Source organism: Xyrauchen texanus, chromosome 35 (assembly GCF_025860055.1).
Source record: "Xyrauchen texanus isolate HMW12.3.18 chromosome 35, RBS_HiC_50CHRs, whole genome shotgun sequence".
Taxonomy (NCBI): Eukaryota; Metazoa; Chordata; class Actinopteri; order Cypriniformes; family Catostomidae; genus Xyrauchen; species Xyrauchen texanus.
The window spans coordinates 20,009,912-20,033,284 of NC_068310.1; the positions used below are offsets into that span (position 1 = coordinate 20,009,912).

At 39.2% G+C, this 23,373-nt stretch overlaps 1 protein-coding gene across 6 annotated transcripts in view; it reads left to right on the top strand.

Annotated features, from left to right (window-relative positions):
- Positions 1 to 22,341, top strand: part of LOC127629086 (rho guanine nucleotide exchange factor 10-like protein) — a 60,023-nt gene extending 37,682 nt beyond the window's left edge. For all 6 annotated transcript variants that reach the window (XM_052106128.1, XM_052106129.1, XM_052106132.1 and 3 more), the window contains 10 exons: positions 3,746 to 3,873; positions 6,850 to 6,950; positions 7,081 to 7,202; positions 14,386 to 14,472; positions 16,163 to 16,377; positions 16,490 to 16,647; positions 17,768 to 17,916; positions 19,703 to 19,874; positions 20,097 to 20,219; positions 21,054 to 22,341. In XM_052106128.1, the coding sequence (XP_051962088.1) occupies positions 3,746 to 3,873; positions 6,850 to 6,950; positions 7,081 to 7,202; positions 14,386 to 14,472; positions 16,163 to 16,377; positions 16,490 to 16,647; positions 17,768 to 17,916; positions 19,703 to 19,874; positions 20,097 to 20,219; positions 21,054 to 21,592 (1,794 nt within the window). In that variant the 3' untranslated portion in view covers positions 21,593 to 22,341. The remainder of the gene's footprint in view (positions 1 to 3,745; positions 3,874 to 6,849; positions 6,951 to 7,080; positions 7,203 to 14,385; positions 14,473 to 16,162; positions 16,378 to 16,489; positions 16,648 to 17,767; positions 17,917 to 19,702; positions 19,875 to 20,096; positions 20,220 to 21,053) is intronic.
- The last annotated feature ends 1,032 nt before the right edge of the window (positions 22,342 to 23,373 follow it).

Sequence of the window (23,373 nt, forward strand, 5' to 3'; positions counted from 1 at the left end):
GGCTGGGGCCATCTAACACTATCATACGCATCGGGGAAGGTGTTCTTTTCCTTTCCTAATCTTTCAGGGGGAAAAGACACCATGGAGACCACATCCTGCCCAAAAGGGGAGGTCAACATCCGCTCAGCAGCCGCACATGGAAGAGGTGCGGTGGTAGGTCCTGCCATGAAAGGGGGGGACTCTACAAACACAGCAACCAGGGGTAGAGAGAGCTCTGCCCAAGGGAGACGTGGGTCCACCGACAGGGAGACCGTACCGCAAAATATAAATCACAGGGGTTACCGGAGTAATCGCCACCTGTGGAGCATGTATACCAGTACAGGGCATATTAGACCCTTAGTGGGGCTGGCTGAGAACTTTGCGAACCATAGGGCTAGGGAGAAAGGACATCCAGGGTCCACGACTTCGTGAACTCGACTGGGGGTAAAAGCTACCTTTTCGTTTTCGAAGGGGAAAGGCGCTATACGCAAGTGATACACCTGGCTCGCTGTTCCGTATTACCGGACTCTACCTGTTCATACCTGAAAGAACACGGGACGAAACCGGCTCAACCCGGAGATTGTAAAATCTCATGAAAGTATTGGGTGTTGCCCAGCCCGCTGATCTACAGATGTCTGCTAGAGAGGTGCCATTGGCCAGTGCCCACAAGGACGCCACACTCCTTGTGGAGGGGTCTGGCATGGCCTGGGTCTGGTAGGCCAATACAATGTCATCCACGATCAAGTGGGCAAGCCTCTGTTTAGAGACAGCGTTCCCTTTCCGCTGTCCACCAAATCAGACAAAGAGCTGCCCAGAGCATCTAAAGCTCTGCGTGTGATCCAAGTAGATGCGCATAGCACGTTCCGGACACAGCAACGACAGGGCTGGGTCTGCCTCCTCCCCGGGGCAGTGTCTTGCACATTGGGCAAATAGCCTGGTCGGGGTCTCAGGATCATGTCTCTAGACCGAACTCCAGGCAAGAGTCAATGACAGAGAACGCTTGCAGCTCCCCACCCTCTTGATGGAGGTGAGCACAATCAGGAGGGCCGTCTTTAAGGAAAGGACTTTCAGCTTGACTGACTTAAGAAGCTCAAATGGGGCTCTCCGAAGGCCGAAGAAGACCACAGAGAGATTCCATGAGGGGAAGAGGCATGGCCTGGGAGGATTCAGCCTCCGGCGCCTCTGAGGAACCTGATGATCAGTTTGTGTTTCATGCATAGCAGATTGATAGCTGCGCGATGTGTGCTGTGGCACCATGCCCATCTCGGGACTCTAGTCTGAAGCCAGCGCTGAAGTGGTATCATGTGCATCAACCCCAGCGTCGTGACTGCTGCTGAGGAAGCCATATGCCCCAGGAGCCTCTGAAAGTGTTTCAGTGGAACCACTGTCCTCCGACTGAATGACTTCAGGCAGTTCAGCACTGACTGTGTGTGCTCGCTTGTGAGGCACGCTATCATTGAGACAGAGTCTAACTCCATGCCGAGAAAAGAGATGCTCTGAACCTGGGAGAGCTTGCTCTTTTCCCAGTTGACCTGAAGCTCTATACGGCTGAGGTGCCTTTTCACCAAATCCCTGTGCGTGCACAGCAACTCTCGAGAGTGTGCTAGAATCAGTCAGTCATCGAGGTAGGTGAGTATTTCGTAGCCAACTTCCCTTAACAGGCAAGAGCTGCCTCTGTGACTTTCGTGAAGACGTGAGGGGACAGTATGTGTCCTTGAGGTCTAACGCCATGAACCAATCTTGATGGCGGATGCACATCAAAATGTGTTTCTGCTTCAGCATCTTGAATGGGAGTCTGTTCAAGGCCCGGTTCAGAACTCGCAGGTGCAAGATTTGCCGCAACCCACCGGTTTACTTTGGCACGATGCAGTAAGGGCTGTAGAACCCTTTCCCTATCTCGGCTGGAGGGACAGGCTCTATCGCACGAAGAAGGGTCGCGATCTCTGCACGCAGGGTAGCAGCGTTCTCGCCCTTCACCAAAATGAAGCGGACGGTGCGAGCGCCTGGTGAACTGAATCACGTAGCCGAGACGGATGGTCCTGGCCAGCCACCGCGACAGGTTGGAAAGCGTTAGCCACCGGTCCAAGCTCCGGGCACTAAGGGGACGATCGCGTCTGACATACCTGGGTGTGGGGCTTCGCGGCAGGGGGGAGCAGGCGAGCGTTGCTTCAACCCGAGGCGGCTGTGCTGAGGGGGAGCTCAAAGCACTTACCTTGCTCTGCGAAACTGGCATAGGGCAGGTTAGCGACTGAGGAGGAGGGCCTCTTGGGCTGTCCTCGAGACTCGTCACAACTGGCAGGCCATAGGTGTGGCGCGAAGGCAGGGAGGCCATGTTTGTGGGGCCCTGGCTGTGGGTGCTCGGTGTCTGGCGGTTGTGACAGTGGCGACTGTGGACACCGATTGCGTGACCCAAGGGGTGAGGAAACCGCTCTCTTTTTGACAATGTGTGTACTGCAGCCCATTCAGGGTACGGCGAACAAAAGAGAAAAGGAAACAAAGGATTTACCTCCTGGCCCCCCAGCAGGGTATGGACTTGTCTAGATACCAGCTCCGTAGCGGACGTCTCGCTCCATGGGTCATCCATCTCAGGGGCTCTTAGGAGCCTTCCGGTGCCCTCCACAACCTCATCAGCTCGTCGTGCACCTCCAACTTGATGCTCGTGGCGGCCTGGGCAAGCATGGTGGTTAGCTCTGCGTCACCCTCAAATTGGGCGGGCATACCTGAAGGTGGCAGCCGAGATGAGTCATCAGCATCCGACATGGCCACTGCACTCTCCGATGCAGCGATCTAAGACTCATCCTGCTCGCAGGCCCCGAAAGAGACATCAGGCCCCTGAAAGAGCCCCTGAAAGAGGCGGGCTGGTCTCATTTCGGACCAGACAGGAGCAAACGAGCGTGCTCGGGAACAGGAGGTCTGCGGGGAATTACCCAGTGTTTTTTTTTTTACTTTTCCCTACACTGTTGGTAGGTCCGGTGGTAGCCGTGTGCGGTCAACAGCTGAGACACTTCCTGAGAGACTTTATCATTTTGCTCATCGCTAACGAGTGGACCGTCTGCACCTAATTTATTGACCATGGTGTGGTTTTGCGCACATCCATTTTTTTTTCACAATTCGAAAGTCATGTGAACAAATGATACTGCTATCACTGTTACTAACTTTAAAACTAGCGGGTTGATGTCACGTGTCAGAAATCCAGTGACACTGGTCACGATTCTACCTGACCAATCAGTGATCTGCAGGATTTTGACGTCACATTTAGTATCGGCTCGGCTCGCTTGGAACCTAGACCAAGGTGGTACTAAAAAAGTATCAGGTACCAGGTACTAACCACAGTAGAAAACCCAAAAAAAGCGAGCAGAGTCGAGTTGTACCGTGCAGTGGAAAAGCCCCATTAATTTCAAACTAACTAGTAGTTACTAAGCCCTACCCTGGAAAATAGCACACCAGTTGTTTGCACTACTTTTAATATGCTTTTATGGTGGGGTTTTTCATTTGTTCTTTGGAGCTCTTCCAGTTCACTGTAATTATATGAAAAAGAGTGTCCGGGATATTCTCCAAAATAGAAAGAAATCAAACTTGTTGGGAACTACATGGGGGTGAGTTTTTTGATGAACTGTCCTTTTAAAGCAGCTCATCTGTTACTTGTCAGCAAATAATTCTCTATTGTGTAACTCTCTAACCTCTTTCTGCATTAATTTTGTGCTGAATGCCCATCTTAGTCAATTTGACAGCTGTCTCCCTTGAATGTGCCTCTGTGTGTGTGCAGAATCTTAACACTACGTTGGGGCAGGACTGGTGCATGGCTCTTCAGAGGCTCATCCGCATCAAAGAAGACGAGATACAGTGTGCCAACAAGTGCCGTCTACGACTAATGGTTCCTGGCAAGCCTGACAAGTGAGTGCCAACTACCCACTGATGCCAGTGGGCACCGACTTGACAAAACATAGCAGTGCACTAAATACCCCTCAGATGTGGGCAGATATGACAGTTATACTGACTGAAACATATTCATCCATTTCATGAGACTTGTAACAGAAGGGTTTACATTTCTGGATTTGTCTTGACCTGGATCTTTGCAACTGTTCTATCATCCCCACACAGCCAAATGACTTCAGACGAAGCTTTTATGCAGCTTTTATGGTAGCCTGTTTTATGCTCTTATGTGTCATTACACATAATTATGCTTTTAGCTGAATTTCCACATACTTTTCCACATACTAGCTCTTTAATGGAAAAGTTCACCCAGAAATGACTTATAGGGTTCTCACAGTTATAAAAAAACCTGGGAATATCTGGACATTTTGTTTTCTAGGCCTTAAAAGTCTCGGAAGAAATGGAAATATTGAAATATATAGTGAATACTATTCTCTAAAATGTTTCACTTCGGGTATTCTTGATTAGAGCTTGTGTAGAGCAGAACTTGCTCGCAGGCCATAGTGATGTCTGATTTGTGATTTACGAATCCTTCTTTTGAGTAGTATTTTTTTTTTATTTAATCAAAATGGCTCATAAATCAGTCTGAATGATACATAATACATAAAAACAGTTCCCAGAAATTACAAACAACTTGAAAAGTCTTTGAAATTCATTGGTCAAAAAAGGTGGGAACCCTGTACTTCGTAATCTTTACGCTGTTTTTCCCACCCCCCCTTGGAGTACAAAAGTAGGATTCTTTTAAGAATAAGAATGCTGCTCTTGCCAGAAAACAATAGTCCATTATCCTCCCAAGACCCAGCAAAGTGTTTTGACAATGTTGTTTTGTTTAATGCCAATGTATTGTTTGATGCATAAGAAACATTTGACAATAATTGTTTATTACTGTTAAAATGAAAGAATGTTTTTTCATTCAAAAACCATGTTTTAAATTTTGAGAAGTTTCTTCTTTAACACAGACTCTGCAACACTGCTTTTATAAAAATGCAAAAAATATGTTTGTAAAAAAACTTTTGTAGCTTGTATTATTTGAATGCACTCTATTACACATGAATTAGCAGTACTTGCATTTAAATCGTGTTCAGTTAAAACGAGCACTCAAACAGAAATCTAATTTCATAGTAATATCTCATATTTCATAGAAATGTGTTTATATTTTATTTTATTTTGTACCCTATATGCAAAAACACATTTACTGAGTCCCTACAGAGGACACTGAAGAAATCAATGTTTTTCTTGTCAAATAAAATTTATATCCTGCTTTGAAAATTCACAATATTTTAATTGAAATTTTTATATACAAAAATTTATTGAAAATTATATATTAATAATAGGAACAAAATAATATGCCTAATGTTCATCTTTCCATAAAATGTGCTGAACTGTGATATCAGAACCAAATTTAAGACCAATGACAGGACATTGTCATACCCAAACCCCTAAACATTTAATATTTCTGAAAAGCCCAGGGTGTCTACTTCAAAATATACCAAGATTTACAACTGTGGCATGTATAGTCTCAGAGAAATATAAAAACCAACAATTAATTGCAGGGTCTCAGGAGGATATGACTAGCAGCTTTTAAGCACCAAACAAGACAAAAAACACCATCAAATTAGTCCATACGACTCTATTTCAAGTCTTCTGAAGCCATATGAAAGGGTTGTGTGAAGAACAAACAAAGTCATTTTTCACTGATAACCTACCTTTCACTTGTGTCTGTGTCACGTTGACGTGATTGATGTCAAAACGGCATTGTTCCTTCATGGCTACGTTCAAACCACAGCTGAATGTGGCCCAGATTTTTAGCACAAATAGGACACATGCCTATCTAATAATATGTCCGCAAGTGATGGAGAAAGACCGTTGATGGATAAAGTATTTTTATGCAGTCATTTGCCTTTGTATGGTGAAATTTATATAACCATCGAAGTTCAAGTGTAATATTATCTACGAGCAAAACCATAAAATCGAAAGACAGTTAAGTTACCTTAATTTATTTCATATTTACATTGACTGGCTTGCATTTGTATTTTGAGACAGTTTGAGAAATATAGAAACTGTGTTTTCTGAGTGAGTGACACAAGCAAAGAGCGCTGTTATATAAATTTACATCTGTATTTTTTCATATGCATATTTAAAGTGCAATCCAAACGAATCACTGAACCTAATTGTTGAAGCCTATACTTTTATTTTCTTTCCTTAAAAAGAAACTGAATGCATTAACTAGATAGATATGACTTGCACTTAAAAGTTTGAAAATAAAACAGGCGTATATACGCTGGAAATCAACCGTGCAAATGACGAATGTTGAGGTAAAAGTCACGTTAAACCTGACCTGGCTGTTCGCACCAAAGACACATTGGAAAAAATCTGATACATGGGCCACATTCAGCTGCCGCTGTTTGGCTTTTGGCTTTTTGCTGTTCACACTATCATCCCGCTTACAGATCCGTGTCACATTTTAGTGAAAAAAATCAGATTTGGGCCACATTAGCTGCTGTGTGAACGTAGACTATGTGTACTAAACAAACATTTTTATGTTATTTATTGTTTTACTTATGAATGCAGACTACATGCAATATTGTCAGTAAATTATGACTTTTGTGTTTATATCTATTGTGGAGATTGACAGTTTTGGTCTCATTTTATGGTAAAGATGCTTAAAGATTCTTAAAGAAAATTCTCCTTTGTGTTCCATGATTTTTTTTTTTACTGCATATGGGTTTGGAGTGATTGAAATCCATTTTTGAGTGAACTGCTACACACACACACACACACAAACACACTCTTTCAACTCTTGGCACACAGTGAGCTATACATGCTAATTTTAGTCATGTGTGGTACTGAAAGGAGTTGTTTCACTTGGATTTCAATTGTGTTAAATCCCTCTCAGATTGTTGCTGTTTGTGTAAGTATGTGCATATTCCTTGACAGGTCTGGACATCCAGTTAGCTTCACAGTGGTCTTTAGCACACCCAGCCCTATAAGCAAAATCTCCTGGGTCAATCGCCTGCATCTGGCCAAAATTGCCCTCAGTAAGTTCAGCCTGTTGGAAATGAGTTGTCGACATGAATCTTCATTCTCAAGTGTATAAATGTGCTAGTTTTGCTTTGAGTTACAGTGACAGCACTGTGCCTCTGGCTAAGCTTATTACTGCTCATGTAGGAGAGGAGAACTTGCCTGGCTGGGTGTGTGTAGGGGATGATGAAAAGACTAAGCCTCCATTCTGGTGCCCATTACTGGCTTGCCGTGTGCCTGTATTTACCCCAAAAGCGCATGATCTGAAGGTAAGCAAGAGCATGGAGTGCTTTGTTTTTTTATTATTATTGACTGAATTTGCATTTGTATACACTTAAGAGAAGACTGCATTAGAACATAATATTCAGCTAATCACAGAAGTCATTTTATGTATTTTGTTTTATACTCCCACCCGATTACATTGATATGCATGGAGGCCTTGTCCATATGGTAGTGCTTTAGTGATTCAGTGCTTCTTCCTTGGTCTACTTTTAACCTGTCATCTCCTTACTGCACAACACGGTGTCGTCTCTAATATTTTATTTGCAATAAGATGGATGTCTGAAATAAATCAAACACACATGGCTGGTCAACCTCCACTCATGTAAATACAGTATCTTCTCTTTTATAATGCATTGCAATCACACACCTCCTGGTTTGTGTGACTCAACATCAGGCACTTTGTCTCTTATCTTTCGTTGATGCACAGTTCCGCCATGATGCAGTTATTTCTAGCTTGCATTTTCAGTCCAAGCTTTTTGCCAGTACAATCTTGATTCTCGATGAGTTCTGATGTTTTCTTTTTCTTCAAAGTCCAATGCAATCACAGTATTTTCTGATCTATTCCGATTCAAACTATATGCTGAATATCAATTGTAGACTATATACGATCTTGTCCACCACTTGAGGTTGGAATGTGATATTCATACTCATCGAGGTCACTGATATCTTATTCATAATTAGACTATAAATACAAGACAAAATACAACTATACAACATTATAAATGCACAATGAAACAAATTGGATCTTATACTCATTATTTATGGAAATAATGAATTTTTATCAACGTCAAGCTTTAATGTTAAAATTGCTGTAAAGTTTGTCTCAACTTTTAATCAGCTTTTTGATTTCACTAGTTCATTTCAAAAGTTATTCAGTATGACAAATACAATTTAAAAAGTACAAATATTTAGAGCAGTCTGTTCAAATTATTTTAGCATGTCATACCCCAAAACATCATGTCTCACAGCAGGACAGTTTAAACGGGGATCAAGTTAAGACTGAGATTTTTTTAATAGTTTGAAAGGCAAAAAACATAGCCTTTAACAGACAGATATTCTTAAGGTTGTCCTTGACATCTTAGCTTAAGACCTAAAGTCAAATTCAGCAATTGCCTATCTAAAGAAAATCAGGCTTTGTTGACATTTTTGTCTTGGAAATTTTGGAAACAATTTGATAAAAACCTTTTATTTTATTTTCTATAAATCATAATTAGAACAGTGGCATTTTAGAAGACAATATACTCCCATGATATTGTATTATGCCAGATGCATTTTAATTAGATTTTAAGAAAATTAATTCATTTAATGAGATTATTATCTGCTATTCAACACCAGGGACATACCAGGTAAGGCTATATTTCCATATTCCACTCAAAATTGCATGATGAAATTGAGACATAAAATGAAAGTTAAAAATGTATATATATATATATATATATAAATATATTATTCTTGATGAAATTCCAGATTTAATTATATTTCTACATTATTTAATATCTTTTTAAATGAAGGGATGGTGAAAGCATTATGACACGTCAACTGTACATAAAGTATAATCAACAACATGTGTTTTCAAATAGGAATTAAAAAAGGAAAAGTAAATAACAAATACTTGACAGCTTGTTTGCTTTTGATGCATAGGCTTTACAGTTCCAAAAATGCCCTTTTAATGATTGAATTCCATAACTCTATCGACTGTGGATCTGTAGTTGAGGCGTCTTCTTCCTTTCTGGTAGTTATTGCTTTTTGTGTCGCACTTAAAGCTACAAATCGCACATTCTCATCTGATCCTGATGTCAGTGTCTCATGTGTTTTGATGTCTCTCCTATCAGCGTTGATGGTCTGTGTTCTGTTTGCTTGGATGTGTAGTACTTTAAGGCATACACCTGCAGCCCTAGCACCCCTTGTTCTATGCAAGAGTAAGAACTTTATATAGTCTCTAGAATTGTTTTGCTCTGTGATCACTTCAGACATTTGCCACATGCTAAGGCATACACTGAATACATACATTTGCATTCAGTCAGGTTCCAATTCACATAGTATGTATGCATCTTCCCTCTTTGGTCTTCAACGAACATTTCTCTAAACCTACAGAACATGTGTGTTTTTTCATGTTTCATGTTTTTTCATATTCGTTCTGTCATAGTCCTTTTTGAAGTAGAGTACAGCGCCAGCCTTGCCTAAAATGTTTAGAAGTGTTGCTGTAGCGCACAGTTCCCAAGAGGAAGTCACCTCACAGCTCACATGCTCTCAGAAGTTGGTTCGAATTCTTCCTGTGATAACAGAATTCTCATGAGGATCTGCATACTTCAGGGTTTCTCAACATTTTTGTTCAGGGACCCATTTTCTAGGTTCCAAAATTCAACCCAATATTTTAGGATATCACATGTGTAATTGCAATTTTCCTATTTTGTCAATTTTATTGTCATTTACTTCGTAAGAAGAAATAAGAAATTATTTCGGGCACCTATTCATTGGCACTCACCCTAATGAGAGGGCTGGGTTTGTGTGTCATTCTGCAGCTTGTCAAAGTCTAACATTAAAGCTGAAAGCGTGCATATCGCTGAATCCTGATGTGCACAAATAAGTGCTTGCAAATGGTAGCAGCCGTTATAGGGTGCTTGGTTACACTTCTGAATATTTACCTTTTGCTGGAAACTAAAATTCCACCTTTGTGTCTGGTTCACGTTGTAGCCTACATTTCAGATGATTTTTATCCAGGTGCATATTTCATATGTAGGTGTAGCTTCTGGCTATGATCAAATATGATAAAAAAAATACTATAATATACTGAAATATTATTATATTGTTTTGCTTGCAAAAAACCCCCCAAAAAAAAAACAATTCAGAATACACAGGTAATTTTGATAGCCATAAATTGAAAAAGTATCCTTTTGCCAGCATAATAGTGTAATGGCAGCATATACCAACTGGGACTAACTCGGGAAACTTATCGGCCAAAACCTGACCCTTTGCCCTGCACAATATTTCTCCAAATGCATGGCAGGCAAAGCAATTAAATATGTCTTAAATAATTTAGTACACCCCTGTTTGCCAATGAAAGACCAAGCGGAACAAAGTGAATGGCACACTTCATAAGGGAGGCTTTTAGATGCAGTATGCATATGAACACTGTGTATATACAGTCCAAAAATATGTTTTTGACAAGCGTATATTAGAGAAAATGTTTTAAATATTCAATTTTTTAAACTTGATCAATCCCTTAGTGGAAAAACCTCGCCTTTTGTTGGGAATGTTGATGGTATGCCTTCGTTACTGCATATTAAAGGAGTGCAGAATAGGTGCCTGGTAGAGAAGATGCAAGAACAGACAAGCGGGTGCTTATCTGATATGAAGTGTAGTCTTTGTTCAGGAGGAACACCCATGAGACAAATGTGTCTGCATCTTAACTCTGTCTTTTCATGTAACCCCTTTCCACCCCCATATTTTAGAGAGCAGAAAAAGTAATGATGAGCTGAGAGGTAGAAAGCTGGAATGAGTAATATAAAAATCCACATATCTTTTGTCAGGTCATTAAGAAACCTCTGTTTTATGAGATGTCATTAAAGTTATAGTTCACCCCAAAAATGAAAATTCTGTCATCATTTACTCACCCTTATGTGATTCCAAACCAGTATGATTTTCTTTCTTTAGAACACAAAAAACATTTTCAAGATTTTCAGTATCTAATTACTTTAATTTCAGTCTGTTGTTCACACAAAGCTATCGTATGACTTCAGAAGTTTTGGAACATAGCACAGAAATCATATGGCCCACTTTTGTGATACTTTTATGATGCTTTTGTGACATTTTGCAAGCTTGAAAGCTCCTCTTGTGACCGACAAGTACATTCTTCAAAATATCTCCTTTCTGATTTTCTAATTTCTCTATGTCCATGAAAGAAGAAAGTAATGTGGGTTCGGAACATGAGGGTGACAGAATTTTCATTTTTGGATGAACTATTCCTTTATTTCAGTTTCATGGATTCAGTCTTTCAAGCTGCTGCAGCAACATACAGCAGCACAACATTATAGCACATTTGGATGGAATGCAGTGACAAGCTTGACACAGAACCTTGTATAAGTGGGCTAATTCATTCAGTGGGCTAATTCATGTACATATTAAATATTCTGCCTATTTTCTGTATTTTTTTTTCATTGAGAGGAAAGTTAAAAAAGCCCTGGCACCAGTAGATTGCTTAAAATGAAAAGAGAATCCATTCCCACTGTGCATATCCAGGAAGAGAGAGTTTGCAGCAAGTTTTGCACATCAGAGTGCTGAGCATCATGCGCACAGCAGGAGAGGGACAGCAGCAGCCTGCTATTCCCACGCAACAGCCTCCTCAAACAATGTGGACTGTTTCATCTAAACAGGTCATTCTCTAACCATGAAACTGTGATAAAGGCTAATCTGTCGTGTATAAGTAATGGATTCTCATTACATTAGAGATAAAAGCTGCCCATTCACCCCTTTTGTATGTGTTCTTAGCCTTGTAGTAAAGCTATATTTCATTTCCCTGTACACTTATATACATTCTAAATGGCAACAATGGTCAGAATGCAGCGGTTTAGAGACTAGATTTGAGCTACATTTAACTTAAGACTACATCTTAAAACATGTTGCTTATGGTGAAGATGAAAAACAGCAAGACACGCACAACCAAAAAAAGATGTCTGACGCATGTGTACATATTAGATCAAACATTAAAGAGTTGCATTATAACAATGCAAGGTAAGCTTTTTGTGTGATTGGCCCCTAGTCTAGATAAATAACAGACTTATGTTCAATGATATAAAAATAATTCACAATATATAATATATTGTAAATGTATAGTTGTAAAGGGATCAATGGAAAGGAGGAGGCGAGAACCGGCTTTCAGCATAAATAATGGTTTAATAATAAACAAAAACAGAAGACAAACACACACACACACACACACACACACACACACACACACACACACACACACACACACACGACGGACATGTCCGTAAACGATCTCTCTCTCCCGCACGATCCTCTGCAGTCGACCTTTATCCCTCTCGGAGGCTTGATTAGCCTAATACGGGACCGGGTGTGTAGGATCACGACCCAGCCCCACCCTCCGCCCTGCCACAACAGTATTTTGACTTCTGAAACCACTTTTTTAATGCCAATTCAATGCATTACTGGTCTACCACAATAATGTCTTCACATTTTCTCAGTAGATATTATATAATGTGATTATTTGCAATTAATTCAGTTACACTTTCGAAACGATTAAAAGCCCTAGTTTAGAAATATACGTAATAAAAAGGGACACATTTTTAAAGCTTATTTGAGCTAAATCTGGAAACTTTGGCCAGTCATTTGTAACTGTGTTTTAATGCCATCGTTGAGGATAAATCTCTGTTCAACATTTAGCCTGTCATCTACTGGAAAGTTATAGATGCAAATGAAAAGATGGTGTCCAAAAGGCTGGTCTATTTAGGCTGCTTAAAAGGAAAACACTGTCAATAATAAACTCACACAGGTGCTCATTAGGACTACTTCCTTAAAAGAAATGAGCTAGGATAGCAACCCAGAACACATTTCAGTTGCCATCTCACATCTATACGGCTTCAGAATCTACCATTAAGAAAATAACTAGTTTATTGAATGTTTTCATTATGGAATTGATTCAACTCGAAATCCTTACACAAAGATATATCATGATACGCCATTAGGTTGGAGAGAACCCCTTCAAATCACTACTTTGTGTTGGATGAAACCCTTAAACCCTTATGAGCTGTAATTATAAGAAGCTGTTATAATCAGACATAATACAAATTACCACAATATGTTTTGATTTGTGTGTTTTCTTTTTGTGGCAAACAGTGTACCCTTAATTAAAATTTCAGTTTTGTTGCCAGACACATGGGCGGCTGATGATTAAACCTAGAATAATAGCTTGGCTGGTGTGTGCATAAATTATATGTGGTTGGCAATGGGTGTTTAATAACCTTATGTTTGTCTGATTTGAGCCAAAGCACCCTGCAGTCAATTAACTTTCTTTACTTATCTTTCCAAGCCAGCTGCTTACTGTGGTCACCAGCCCTTTTAGATAAGCAGCAACTCAGCATGTATCAAAGACCCCACATTTGCCAGAACACAGAAAACAAAGTTGAAAACACTCGCAATACTGAGGGGAGAATTCACTAACAGTTGCACCACTTTTGTGTGTGGTATCTCAGCATAACACCCTGCGTCTTATTTACTAACCACCCATAATCTACTTTAATCAGGTGCTAAATGTGCAAAAATTTTGCTGCACCATAAGTAATTGTCATACATTTTAAGGCAAACATGCCTCCTTTTTGTGTAAATTGGGCTTAATTGCCTGGATCACAGTGGTGGAGATGTGTTGTACAGTCCCTATAAAGTGTGCCAGACTGCACAAGTCTGCGGAATCTTCCACAACCTAGCACTCAGAACCAACCCACTAGATTCAAAATTGTGCTGTGCTAATTGTTTAGCACTAATTTTGTTGCTGCATTTGCACTGTTACCTGAATTGCATAATTCCTTTTCTGAATCAGGTTCTATAAACAATGCAGACAGCACATGCAAATAAATGTCACTTTTACCGGGCACATTTCATTCTTGGTGAATTCCCCATCAAGATAATTGATGTCACATTCTTTATACTCTCCATTAAATAAAATGAAATGCAGGAATCTGTAATGCAATCCTTTTTGGATTGCTCGTATTTATGATGCCCCATATAAAGCATATAAACAAATAAAAGTGTTATTCTGGCATTTAGTTGAAATAATCATTTGGCGCTCAGTTACCTTTTTTCGAATGACTGAGTACTTTGTTTTGTTTTTTCTTAAACAGTCTTTCTTTTTTGATCCCACTGTTTCAGTAGTTTCATGATAATGTTTTAGAGCAAAATAACGTTTACTGTGCATTCAACACAGTAAACATGCTATACAATTGTCTTAACATGTTGAACTCCCAACCTTCTAGTCAGTAACCCAGAGCCTTAACTGCTGAGCCACCACTGCCCTGGCAGCAGAGACATGAAAGGTTTACTTGTTATTGAAATGTTCTATTCAATATGGAATTTGCATAATACCACTAAGAGACACGTCTTGTAAAATAATTGATAGGTAAGAGCTCACAACGGATCTCCATCTTGTTTTTGCAGTTGCAAGCTGCTCTGTATAACCCCGTCCAGTGTGCTCTTCTTGGTTTCTCTGCTGCCAGCACATCCTTGCCTCAGGGATACCTCTGGGTAGGTACATTTCCACACAATGAGAACATATATTCTTCAATCTTCCCTCAGGAAAGGAACATAAAAATATCTCTGATGCTACAGTTGTGGGTAACTGCCTTCACCTAACCTCTGATATGCCTGAGGGGAAAATCAAGAAACTGTTGAATTTACCTTGAAACATTTAAACAGTCTGCTCAATACTAATATTTATTGACAATATGCAAACTTCATAGGCCTCTGTAAAGGGATTAATGGAAATGAGGAGGCAAGAACTGTCATGACAATATAAATAATATTTTATTTATAAACTTAACCAAAAAGACAAACACACACAGGTGTCGGATAGCTGTCCTTAAATCTCTCTCTCTACAGAGTGTATCGAATCTCACCAGTTTATGTCATAAAAAGCATTAAAACTAGCAAAGTGTGCAGAGCTCACATTTCACACGTCCAATCATCCCATGGTGTTCCGTGACTCTTCCAGATGCGTTGTTGACCACATTTGAATGTGGATTTTGTGACCCGATCACAAAACGTCTCTTTCATCTGCTGAAGACAAACAAAGATTTTTAGAAGAATTTCTCAGCTCTGTAGGTTCATAAGGGCAACATAAAAGTACTCCAGACAACTCTGGTGGTTAAATCCATATCTTATGAAGTGATATGATACTGTATGTGTGGGTGAGAAAAAGATAAATATTGACGTCCTTTTGCTACTATAAATTCTCATCCCTGTCAGTCAATCTCCACTTAACTTTCACATTCAAATTCTCCTTCTGTTTTTGGTGATTCTCTTTCTTTTTGCATATCACCCCTTACTGGCCAGGGAGGAGAATTTATTATAAAAAATGACTTAAATATTGATCTGTTTCTCACCCACACCTATCAAATCGTGTCTGAACACATGGATTTAACCACTGTAATCATATGGCACCCATTCACTTGCATGGTGAGGAACTACAGAGCATAAATATTCTTCTAAACATCTTAATTCGTGTTCTGCAGAAGAAAGAAAGTCATACACATCTGGGATGTCAGGAGGGTGAGTGAATCATGAGAGAATTTTCATTTTTGGGTGAAATATCCCTTTAAAGCCTCAAAACTACAATTTTGATTCCATGGGTTATTTAAGTAAGTACTAATTGACAGCACAATTTTGATAGCTTATGGATCAGGCTTGGATGTGAAACCTGTTGGTTACTAGGTTACCAGCCCGGCTCTTTAACAACTACAACAGAGCATAATACATTTGCCATCACTGTATACTGTACCTGGCAACACAATTCAGACAATGCAGTTCTTTCAAATTGCTGAATTACAGTACTCCTACATTAAAATTCCAGTCTTTGTGATATTTTTATTTCTACTTAAAGACCTCAAAGACTTTTCCAAACACCTGTGTGATTGTAGTAGAAGCATAAAAAAACATGGGAATAAAAACACTGTAGGTATTGTTTGATTGACATTTAAAAGAAAGGGGAAAGTTTCTGAAAAGGCATTTGAACAGCTCTAGAAACAAACATCAATTATTCCACATAAAAAAAAAAATTCTATAAATCATTTATCCTGTGGCTGTGCCTCTACTGTGTGTTTTTAAATTTTTTTGCATATCTCTCCCACAGCCCCTCAGAGGGACATACCAGTAAGTTCAGGCACTGTATGTCTTCCTTATGTTTGTTTTCCATTTTTTTGTCTTTTCGATTGCACAGGTGGCTAGTGGGGGTGATGGTTCCCACGGGCAGGTGGAGATTTTCTCCCTTAACAGACCCACTCCACGTTCTGTTAAGAGTTTTTCTCTAGGTTCCCTAGTGCTTTGTCTAGAGTATATCACAGAGCCCAGCACTGATGAGGAACAGAAGGTACAGGCTACTGATGTTCCTCCCAAAATCAGCAACACCATCTGTGTGGGATTACAGGATGGCAAGTGAGTTCATTTGAATATGTACCTGTATTGATCGAGAATCATTTTAAACATTACATTGTTGATTTTATGCAGAATGACAGAATACATTTGCTCCTTTCCCTTTTTTCTTAAGCATACTAGTTTACGGCAGTGTGGACACTGCTGCTCAGTGTCTCCTAACATTCTGTAACCCTGAGGGCTGTCCAGTTTTGTGCCTGAAACACACTGATAACTTTCTCTTTGCTGGACTGAGTAATGGAAAGGTTGCCGTTTACAACAGAAAGAGTGGAGGTAAATATAATTTATTTATAAGGGTCCTTATAATTTACACATAAAGTGTGTAATTTGTGCTCCATTTGCTTCACTAAACGGAATTGTAAAAATTCAATCAGGTTTCCCAAACCGGTCCAAACGCATGGCAATGGTTGAGCCAATGGCAGTCGTTGCTGTCACGCTTTTTTAAGAAACAAAGTTGAGGGGGCCTGGGTAGCTCAGCAAGTAAAGACGCTGACTATCTCCCATGGGGTCGCGAGTTTGAATCCAGGGCGAGCTGAATGTCTCCTAAGCAACCAAATTGGGGTAACCTCCTCGTGGTCGCTATAATGTGGTTCTCGCTCTCAGTGGGGCACGTTGTGAGTTGTGCATGGATGCCGTGGAGAATACATGAAGCCTCTACACGCACTCTGTTTCCATGGTAAAGCGCTCAACAAGCCACGTGATAAAATGCATGGATTGATGGTCTCAGACACGGAGGCAACTGAGATTCATCCTCCGCCACCAGCATTGAGGAGAGTCACTACGCCACCACGAGGACGTATAGTGCATTGGGAATTGGGCATTCCAAATTGGGTAGAAAAGAGTGAAAAAAGAAACGAAGTTTATGCAGACTGATGGCTCAAGCAGAAGCATATAGCATTGATTAACAACCTTGGAGATCAGTAGGCCTTTATTTAAAGGTCTCTAAGTTAAGATAGGTTTGTAAATTAAAATTAATTTGAATTTGAGAAAATTTATGGGATTTCTACTTCGGAACTAGACTGGAGTGCTCTATTGCATATATATATATATATACATATATATATATATATATATATATATATATATATATATGTATATATATATATATATATTATATATATTAACTATCTTTAATATACACAATGAATTTTGGAATGGAAATTGATAAGAAAAACTATTCACTTATGCCTCTATGCCTGTATGTTTGATATTGTTTAACATTGTGTGCTTGTGACATTATAATTCTGACCTATTTTCTCCTTTATCTTTTAAATAGAAACAATTATCTTCTTAAATTCTATAGTCAATGAATATATTTGAGTGTTGTCAAATATGTGTATATATTAGCCGTTTCCATTCCAATAGCATCTGTACAACATGCTGCAATATTCAGTTACAGAGGGGCTGTGGGATCCAGACTCCTGCAGACATGTGGTTATTGGATATGCACCCATCCTCAAACTCCTCCGAATAGATGAGTGTGTGTGGGCCAGCTGTGCCAACCAAGTCTCTGTGATTGAGGGCTCCACTCTTGGGACTCAGGTAGACACTAACATATGACCAGACCCTTTTTCCTTTGAGAAATGTATTGGTGAAATTGAAATATGTTGAATGTGAATCCCTATGCACACAATGCACACCTGCTTTTCATAAGACTTGCAAAAAGATTAACTGTCATATCAACAATAAAATCCTGAGCTTCTTTATGTAACAGTGGATGGTATCAGAAAGCTTGAAATATATTTTGTAGCTTGAATTGCTCAGATGTTAAAAAAAATCCCTTATTATGGAATTTACATGCAAGCCAGGGAACATGATTAAAAACATGTATTATTTATATACTGGAATCAATTTTACTGAATGAACATATAAAGAAACGGTGCACACAGGATATGACATGCAAAAAAACTCTCATGTCAACAATCAAAGCCTGAGCTTTTTGCCGTAACAATGGTTACTATAGGAAAGCTTGAAATGGCTCTTTTATTTCAGAGTTTTACGTTTGATTCAGCTGTAAAGATGGCTTCTCTTGCTGGATGCATTATGAACGTGCATCTTAAGCCGCACATAAAAGGTATCCTCCCTGTAGAAGCCCAACAGCATGCTAGGGTGCTAGGCTTTGATCACTTCTGACAGCTGAGCAAACCTCTCTATTTTGCCGCAAGGAGCACACCCTCCTTTCTGCTTTCCTGATGCTTAATATCAGGATTAAATTCAGTTCTAGAAGTTGGATGTTCAGTTCAACTGGAAGAAAAAAAGGGTACACATATGGACATAACCTATTTACATTTGCAAGTCAATAGATGTTTGCTCCTGATATACACGTCTAATATAGAAAGAATGTATTTTTCTACTGCAAAGGCATGTATTTTAAGCTCAGAAGGGGGATGCAAAATGTGCATGCATACAAATTAATTATAGACCTATATAAAGTCAAATGTATTAAATGATTTGCAGATAAAGGTATTGCAATGAATATGCATATATCAGAATTAGCTTAGAAAAGGCCCTAAATGAAGATTATTTATTACATTATGTGGCAGACAAATAAATTGTTACATTTTTAATTTTAAAAAATTGCTTTCGAAGTCAATATATTGTTTGTTTTATTTCCATGTCATTAAACAAAAGCCTTAAACAAATGGGCTACAGTCCACATGCAATTCATTATTTCATCAATGGACACATCGTCAGACGGATGTCATTGGACGTTGCATCATGTCTCGCTGTATTCAGCATCATGCACCATGAGCATTTTTCAAGTTTAAAACAATAGAAAAACTGCATTGTGTGAATTGTGTATATACTTTGATATATATTTAACCATTTTATATTTTTTTTTACTAATTTTGTTAAAACCACAAAATTGGCTTTGAATCTGGAACTTAATTCTGAACTTTTTAATCTTTAATTTTTCCTCTTATTTTTATTACTAGGACCACAGTGCACTTTTGAATGATTATTTTCAGAAACATTCCGAACTGGTTTATTGTTTTTATCACTAATGTATAAAATGGTTTATTTACTCATTTAAGCTGTCATGGTTTTACTTAGAAGGTGACATTCTGGCCTTTCATATTGACCAGCCTTGCATGCCCAAACAGAATTTCACTTGGCAGTTATTTGCAAATTATATCCACTCTTGAGGACTACAGTGAACAACGTTGGCTGAAACTTTTATGTTTTTTCCCTCTTTCCCCCAAGTCTATGATTTCATCTTGCTCTTCCTTGTTTTAATGTGTTTTCATTTTTAGGCACACACACACATTTAAACAGGTACACCGCACATGAAATTTAGGTTTTTGTATTTTTTATTTTTTATTCCCAGAGATTTGAAGCTCATCCAGACCCAATGATTAGTGTGACCCACATGGTACGTGCCGGAGGAGGGGTGTGGATGGCGTTTTCAGAGGGATCATCCCTCCGTCTGTTTCACACAGAAACACTGGATCACCTCCAAGAGATCAACATTTCAACACCCTCTGCATATTTGAGCCCTGGCAAGTGCAAGATATGATTATGGGGCAGGATATAATTTCCTTAGTCCTTTGATCAAAGCAGGATGATGTTTTGCCACACATGCCTTGAAAAGTGGCACAAGTGTTAAAGTTTTGTTTTGTGGATGCACAGAGACGTTTACAGCTGTAAAGAGCTAACATTTGTTGGTTTGGAAAAAAATGTGTAGCAAAGCAGTGACACTGTGTTATTCTCTTTCCCCACAGGACAAAAAACTGTGTGTGTAACCAGCCTGCTCATCTGCCAGGGACTGTTATGGGTGGGAACAGCTCAGGGCGTTATTGTCACCCTGCCAGTGCCCAGACTAGAGGGTATCCCCAAAATAACAGGTGAGCCTTAATTCAAACAAATAAAGAATTTTATATGAGCCCTCTTTGTGTTAAAAAGATTATTGAGGAACCATTTGGGGTTCCTCAAATGCCAAACTTTCTCAAGTCCCTGTAAGACCTCTAAAGACTGCCAATGGTTTCTGCAGTAAACCCATCATACGGCAGAAGTTTATAGGATATTTGAGACTCCATTAAACTTTAGACACCTAAGCACTGAATTTTGTATTATTTAAAATGTTTAATTGTTTCCTCCTTGAAAGGGTTTTTAGGTAGATGATTCAATTCCAGTTTTTAAGCATATTTTGTTTACGCTTATTTTGCCTCTTATAACTGTATTTTGTTGCGACTTTAACAGACTGTGATTTAGAACGCACAAATCTAGCTTTTTAGGTATAATTTGCTTTGGGGCGAATTTTGTGTGACTTGAGCAAGCAATTTATTTTCCCCACCTAAACTGTTTTTGTGAGGCTGTTCAGCTTGTCAGCTACTATTATTTCCAAAACAAAATAGGTATAATTTAGACCAAGTTCATAATAATACATTTTTGTTCGAAAACGCATTACTTTCACATCCACACTAGAATGGCACTATCCTCCTCTGATAGCTGCGTATTAAACGCTCTAAATTTCTGCATACTTTCTGAAATTCATGCCAGTAGGAAACTGAAAACAGTTTTCAAACGCAAATTGATTATTGTGGATGTGGCATTCATTCCTATAAACAAGCATTGCAATTCTGCTACTGTGAGTCTCTAAGGGTTAACAGGTGTTTGGAGGTATCTTTTCATTATTACAGTCAATTGTCTCACCAAAGACAAACACTCTTTCCCAATAGGTAAAGGGATGACCTCACTCAACGCTCACAATGGCCCCGTTGAATTCTTGGTTTCTACCTATAGCATTTTATCCCAAGATATCCTAAAGCGAGATTCTGCTGTGGAGGGTGCGGATCCAAATAGTGGAGTGGAGGATAAGGAGATGACAAACTCATCCCGGGAATCCCTCAAGCAGGCAGATGGCTCTCCTCAGGGAGAAGCCAAATCTAAAGGACTGCTGCTGCAGTACCACCTGCGGTCTACCTCTCAACTTCCAGGTAAGCTCCTGACAGCTCGGCCCGAAGAAGCCTCGGACTCGACACAGGAATTTCTGGAGCACACCCTGGAGGACGGTTCCATCTATGAGCTGAGCGATGACCCAGATATTTGGGTCAGGGGCCCAGGGCCATCTTCTAAGGAAGCAGCACGGAGGGAGAAGGTGACATCAGCCGCTGTTATATCCGGTGGAATAGGCTTCCGTCGGCTCACTAACTCTTCTAACTCCCCCGAATCTAATGAGAATACTCTCATGGTCTGGCAGTTGCCCATTACAGTGTGATGCAGTAATACATATTCCTCCGATTGGATTTCATCAGGTGGTTTTGCATTGATGGAGCATTGTTGGATCGTCGAAGGACAAATAGGCTGTAAGCCTAAATATGTATGGGTTATGCCAAATTATTCATTCCATGTTTCTTCCAGAAGGTTTTAAGTTGATGACCAACTGCCCCATTCAATATTAATTCTTCATAATAATAGCATGTGCTTGGTATATAATGTACCACAACTAAATATAACAATAATCTCACCTCTTGAAAAAATGACTGAAAACACAAAATAAACGAATTTGTTTATAACCCATCTGCATGCGAGGAATCAGGGTGTGTTGTTGTTTTGTTTTTTTCAGATGCAATACAGAAAATAATCCTTAGTATGTATCTGAAAGGGCTGTGACCCAATTCTCTCCTGTGTAAATGATAAAAAAAAATAATATGCAACACCAACATAGGTTTGCACAGTGACTTACTGAAAAGTGCGTTAGTAGAATATGTGGCATATTTCTATTTAAATGTGTTTTAATGTTATTTTAGTATGATATTTAAATATCCAGTTAATGAGACAAAGGTGACACAGGTACTTGTTTTTGATGGTTCTCATTTCACACAGTGTCACTTTGTCAACAAAAATAAATAATATTTGCTGCGATAGACATTTGCTGCAATTACTATTTAACTTTTTATTTAAATGCATTTAATATTGCATTGAGTCAACATTAAATGGTTTTGAAATGAAATTGTGTGCAAAGACCTTCAGTAAATGCATACTGCACAGTAATATATGTTGAATCGGAGAATATTTTCAAACCTTTTATCTCTGGGCAACCACTGCCATCTCTCACAGTAAACATATCAGCAAACGCTTTATGGTGCAGCTCAGGCAGCAGTAAATATATGCAAGTTGTGACACCAGTAGTACGTGAAGTGGATACTAAATCACATTTCTGGTAGATATGGAGTAAAACTGACCTGTCAGGATTTTAAAGAGCTGCCTTGCAGTCACTCATCATTCTGTGGGGGAATTTATGGTGGAGGTTTTTGTAAGCAGGACGTACGCTCATTTAATCTAATAATTTGTGCTGTTCCCATTGCACTAGAAAAATAACTATCAAATAAATTACAGGAATTATTAGTTTATGCTAAAATAAAATGAATCAAGCCAGGACATTATTGAATCTTAAAGCTTAAGGTTTGCAGAAGAGAATCTAATTTACTTTTCTGCAACCCAGTTTGCTTTACTTTGAGGATTATTCAAATTATATATATATATATATATATATATATTTTTTCTCTATGTAAGTACATTTCTTTTGTGGTGTGGTAAGATAGTATAAAGAGCCCAAATTAGGGTGAGGGGCTGTAAAGCATGCTTACATCAAAGGTTCTAATTAGAGATGCTTGATTGCTATGTGTCTAGTGGGAAATCAAGACACTCATTATGGTTAATTGAAGGACTTGCTCAAGACATTTCCCCTCCTTTTGTAATGCTTAAATACAAGCACAAAGTTGATATACCTCTCTGATTGTGGAGATTGTGGCTATAAAAGTGCTTATTTAGAGTGCAATGATGTGTGATATTTTAGATGGGTTGTGCTGCCTAGTTTTATTATTTAAATTTTTTTGCATTCACAAAAAAACATTCATATGCATGGTTCCCTATCTGTCACTCACTCGACGTTGTGTCGATGAGTTGACACTAGGGGTCGCTCCTGTGGAGCCCAGACATCTCCGATCTTGTGAAAAGGCCAATGGAAATTGGTGTGTGGAATTTGCATGCCACTCC